Source organism: Amphibalanus amphitrite, unplaced genomic scaffold (assembly GCF_019059575.1).
Source record: "Amphibalanus amphitrite isolate SeventyFive unplaced genomic scaffold, NRLGWU_Aamphi_draft 000206F_arrow, whole genome shotgun sequence".
Classification (NCBI taxonomy): domain Eukaryota; kingdom Metazoa; phylum Arthropoda; class Thecostraca; order Balanomorpha; family Balanidae; genus Amphibalanus; species Amphibalanus amphitrite.
The window spans coordinates 695,677-700,841 of NW_024881701.1; the positions used below are offsets into that span (position 1 = coordinate 695,677).

The 5,165-nt window shown below is 53.8% G+C and overlaps 1 protein-coding gene across 1 annotated transcript; it reads left to right on the forward strand.

The window, feature by feature from the left end:
* Positions 1 to 2,050: 2,050 nt before the first annotated feature.
* On the forward strand, positions 2,051 to 4,614 carry LOC122385031 (chorion peroxidase-like). Its single transcript, XM_043372987.1, has one exon. The coding sequence runs from the start codon at positions 2,376 to 2,378 to the stop codon at positions 4,305 to 4,307; it is 1,932 nt and encodes a 643-aa protein (XP_043228922.1). The 5' UTR covers positions 2,051 to 2,375; the 3' UTR covers positions 4,308 to 4,614.
* Positions 4,615 to 5,165: the final 551 nt, after the last annotated feature.

The following is a 5,165-nucleotide window of genomic DNA, read 5'->3' on the forward strand; positions in this document are numbered from 1 at the left end:
ACTAGAACTGAAAAGATGTGATGCCCGTTGAGAACGCTGTTGAATACAATACTCAGTTGTTGACGTCAGCACCGCTTAGCATCCAATTTCCTCCCTGTTCAGCCGGGGAAAATGGATGACTAATGTCTGTGTCTATTATGATCAATGTTAGTGTGTGGTTAGTGACAAAATTGAGTGTGGTCAGACCACTGCACTACACATTAACGGCGACACCTTGCGAATCAGACGGTGATGTGGTATTTCACTGCATGTACTCATCGGCCGGTCAGTGTCATTTTACATGGCTTTTGTCGCGCATCAACCTACGACTAAACTTGTGACTGAACCATTAAGTTTGTGTTGGTTTTATCGCAATTCGCATGGTCCCGCACCGGGCATTGGGTAGCATGCGATGAGCTTGGAGTAAAGCCTCGCTAGCGCTTGACCTTTGAACAGCCTTTAAATAAGCGTTTTGGATTGTAAAGATAACATACATAAGTATGTATGTATATATTAAATAATTTTGTTCACAACTGACTCACGTTTCGCTTATGCGGCAAAGCTTGGCATCGCCATTTTTCCTACTTTATCTCCTGTTTGTTCTGGGAAATCTTTGTATCGCGGCGCAACGTCATTTCGACCATTGCGCTGCGCCCGCGTCACAAAGATACCGGTGGGCTAATGCTGTTATTGGGGTCGATAATCATAATAAGCAGGGGCGCGGCGCGGGAACTACTTTCCGACTGGGGGGGGGGGGCACACCATAATAGAGATCAACCTAGGGTACCCCCAAATCTAGTTTTCTCACCGGTTTTAGGCCACTTGTTTTTCATCCCTCGGCTTTTTCAACAAAAAAGAAAACATTTGCAAAAAAAGTGTGGAATTCCGTCTCAAAGCTGTGGGGGCACCGCCCCCACGGCCCCAGAGTTGGGGGGGGGGGGGGCAAGCTGCCCCCACTGCCCCCCGGCTCCCGCGCCATTAATAAGTTGTGAATCTCCCTATTTATAATTGACTGGGTTTGTCGGGCTTGCCTTGTGCAAATCCCATGCTGTTTTTTCGTGCTCAAAAAGCTTAGGTATTTATTTAGAAATCAACTGCCATCATTTCATGCATACCGGCTTGAGTTATTGCTTTCAGAGGCTCAAGAAGTTACAGGATAAGCTTTTAACTAGTAGGGCTTGTAGTGGAGAACTTATAAAGAAAAAGAGCAGGAATGGCTTGTCGACAATGGCACACATTTTGTCTAAGAAAATATTTCACGTTGAAACGCCGCATCCCACATCAACTGTACTGCGCCATTAGTTTCCGTACATTCCTGTCCTTTTGCCCTTGTTCTGACCCCCGGTGATGCCAAGGTTAGGTGCCATCTGTACTGGGCCCCTCGTGTCGTTCCGAAATGGATGTGTGACACAGCTGCCGCGTGACATGGCCGCGGGCAGCACAAAGGCCACCGCCCCGGTCGGGACACTATAAAATGGCCCGTACTGACACGAAAACGTAAAGCTGCACTGAGTAGGATCGCCAGATCAACTCGGCAGAAGGCTGCTGATCTAATGAAGCTTGCTGTAGCGGTGAGTTGACTCAACTGATCTGTATCTGCATCGATGCAATCGTGAAAAATGCGCGATGGACGTGAATGTAAAATACATAGACCTGTTTGTGGTTATGTGCTCTGCATGTTACCTACACATATTTCTTATCTCGCCCACTTTCAAAACCCATACATGAAGTTTCGATAACTATGCATAAATACGCTTGTCATTAGGTACTCATTTAGGGACCAGTGTCGTCTTAGATGGGTATGTATTAGATGTAGGTAATAGGTATGTCCGGCGTGGTATTTTCGGTAGGGACATTTTTCTCACCCTGTTTCACTTTTTTATTCTTGTTTTTATGCAAATAAATTAACCTAATTTTGAGGTCGACTGTATCGCGCCGTTTTTCTCCTGCAGCTTGTGGTGGTGGTGGCGGCCTCTGGTGCGAGGCATGGCCCTGGACAAGGTAATGGCGGTGGAGGCGGAGGCGGAGGCGGAGGCGGAGGTGGAGGCGGAGGCGGAGGCGGAGGTGGAGGTGGAGGCGGAGGCGGTAACGCCTGTCAGTGCACTCCGCCTTCTCAGTGCCGCCTGGCCACTGCCGGTGTGTCCCTGCGCAGCTGCTCCCTCGCCGACCAGTCAGCAGGAGTGTGCTGCCGCAAACCTCCAACAGTCAGCATTCCCGCAGGAACTCTCCCCGGCCTGCTCAGCCCCCAGCGGAACTACCGCAGGTCTGTGGAGTGTAGTTCCTCAGATAGCGCAGTTCTGGAGGACATTCTGGCTGAACAGGAGAAACTGGAGAATCGTCTGCTAGATCGTGGGATAGTGGCCCGAGGTGCGACACGGTCCCACCGTCGGCTGCAGATGGCCGGTCCCGAGCACCAGACGTCCGCCCGACGAGCGCTGCTCGACATTCTGAGCTCCAAGGTGTGCAGAGGCGGCGGTAACGGAAACGGTAACGGAAACAGTAACGGAAACGGTAACGGAAACGGTAACGGAAACGGTAACGGTAATGGAGGCGGAGATGGCAGCGAGTCGAACTGCCCTGATCCTGCGACCCCGGATTGTCCCTCCTCCCCATCCTTCCGCACCGCGGACGGTTCCTGCAACAACCCGACCAACCGGCAGCTAGGGATGTCAGGCCATGCGATGCTGCGCCTCCTGCCCAGCCGTTATGACGATGGCATATTTGAGCCGCGCAGCCGGCAGACAGACGGCTCGCCCCTGCCCTCCGCCCGCCTCGTCAGCTCGACGGTCACAGCCGACTCTGACGCAACTGACGACCGTTTCACCCTCTCGGTGATGCAGTGGGGACAGTTCGTCGACCATGACCTAGCGCTGACGCCCGTCTTTGCTCTGCCCCCATACGGTACTGCCATCGCGTGCTGCACGCCCAGCGGCCAGCCGCTGCCTGAAGCTGACACCCATCCCCAGTGTCTTGCCATCGAGGTACCTGCCAACGACTCGTTTTACGGCCCTCTGGGTGTGCGCTGTATGGATTTTGTTCGTTCTGTGCCGGCCGAAGCTCCCGATTGTGGCGCCACGGTCGATTTCCAGCAGCAGGATGTTCTCACCCACTTCCTGGACGGGTCGCAGATCTACGGCTCCGACGCCGATCAGCAGAGGCACCTCCGCGAGCTCAGCGGGGGACGCCTGAGGTCGCAGTCTGGGTCACTGCTCCCCGGCGATGGGGATACCTTCTGCTCCATCAGTGGCTCTTCCCAGCAGTGTTTCGAGGCTGGGGATGAGCGGGTCAACGAGCAGGTAGGGTTGACGCTGGCACACACCATCTGGCTTCGTGAGCACAACCGTATAGCGGCTGTGCTGGCAGGGAGACACCCAGACTGGGACGACGAGCGCCTTTTCCAGGAGGCGAGGCGCATAGTTATCGCTGAGTACCAGCATATAACTTATAATGAATGGCTGCCGACGATTCTTGATCTCGACTTCCTCACACGCAACGAGCTGCTTGTGGACAATGGCAGCACCTACTCAACAAAGTACAGCAGTGACGTGCAGACACTGGTCACCAACGCGTTCGCCACGGCGGCGCTGCGCTTCGGCCACAGTCTGGTCTCTGGAACGATCGGTTTGTTCTCTTCGCTCGGCGTTCAGGTCAGCAGCGTCATGCTTCGGGACGTCTTCTTCGACCCGCACCTCCTCTACGACCCGCAGCGTCTCACGCAGCTCGCCCGCGGTCTCACCAACCAGCGTACCCAGAAGCTGGACGGTAACTTCGCCTCGGATGTCACCGAGCATCTGTTCGAGGGTGACGGTGACTCTCATGGACTCGATCTAGTAGCGCTCAACATCCAGCGCGGTCGCGATCATGGTCTCGGCACGTACAACGACGCCCGCGTAGCCACCGGGCAGAGTCGTGTACCAACGTGGAACGCTTTGCGGAGAACCATGTCTGCGGAGGAGATCGAGGCACTGCGCAGCGTCTACGGCCACGTCGACGACGTGGACCTCTTCATTGCCGGGGTGCTGGAGCGTCCAATGCGGCACGTCGTGCTCGGCAAGACCTTCGGACGGCTCATCGGTGACCAGTTCATTCGCCTCCGACACGGCGACAACTTCTTCTACGACCTGGGCGGCTCGGAGCGGCCGTGGCGGCTGTCGGGCGCGCAGCTGGAGCAGGTGCGCCGCGCCAGCTGGGCCCGCGTGCTCTGCGACAACGTGGCGGACGTGACGCGCATCCAGCCGCTGGCGTTCCGCGTGGCGGACACCGGCTCCAACGCCGTCACCAGCTGCGACAGCGATGCCATTCCGCGTGTCAACCTGGACGCCTGGTAGCGAGTATCATGAACAAGGCGTGCCCTCTGGCCCTTGTTCAGCCCGCTGGCATAGGCGAACTCGAGATCTAAGTTTGTCTGCACGTAGGTCCACGTGCTCGACGTTTTCATTCGTTGTGTGTTTTCGGTGTTAAACAACATATCTCTTGTATCAAGGATGATCGCACGCGAAGCCGACAATCACGTTCGATCGTAAGTCGCGTTCGTAAGTCAGCGGGCTAACTAGACGTTTTAATTTGCTGTGTGTTTCGGTGTGTGGCATTACATGTATTGTACCGAAGATGAAAATAAATGGCATGGGAATGGTGTTACCTACGTCTTTCTTCTCCCATTGATAAATGATGATGGTTTGCACTTTGCATCAACCAAATATCTGACACGAGCATGATGATAATCGTAATTGGTCGGGAAAGATGGGTGAAATAAATGTGTTGTCGTGGCATATCGCTTTTATGTTATCCTTAATCAGCGAAGTCTATTGTCTATCCCATGGTTAACTTACCGTGACCTAACTTGACAAATAGGTAATCAACCCTAAACAAGGAGTTCAGAGTTATCATCAGACACCAATTTCGCTCTGGTGTTGCATTGCTGCAATGCACGGTTACATGTACCGGGTACCCGATAAGAGAAAACGATCTTAGAATCAATACCACTGCACATGCTAAATGAAAATGAACATAATTCGCTACAGATAACGATGAGCTAGTAAATGCATGCCTACTCGTAGATCTAATTTCGTCGTAATGGCGGTGCTCTTGCAACCAAGCTTGCAACTATACATATAACCCGCATCCCGTTGGGCTCTGCCGAGCAACGCGCCCTGTTGGGGGGGGGGGCAATTTGGCCCCCCTAAGAT

Excerpts from the sequence above, each read along its gene's own strand:
- LOC122385031 (XM_043372987.1), top strand. The coding sequence starts at position 2,376 with ATGGCCGGTCCCGAGCACCAGACGTCCGCCCGACGAGCGCTGCTCGAC.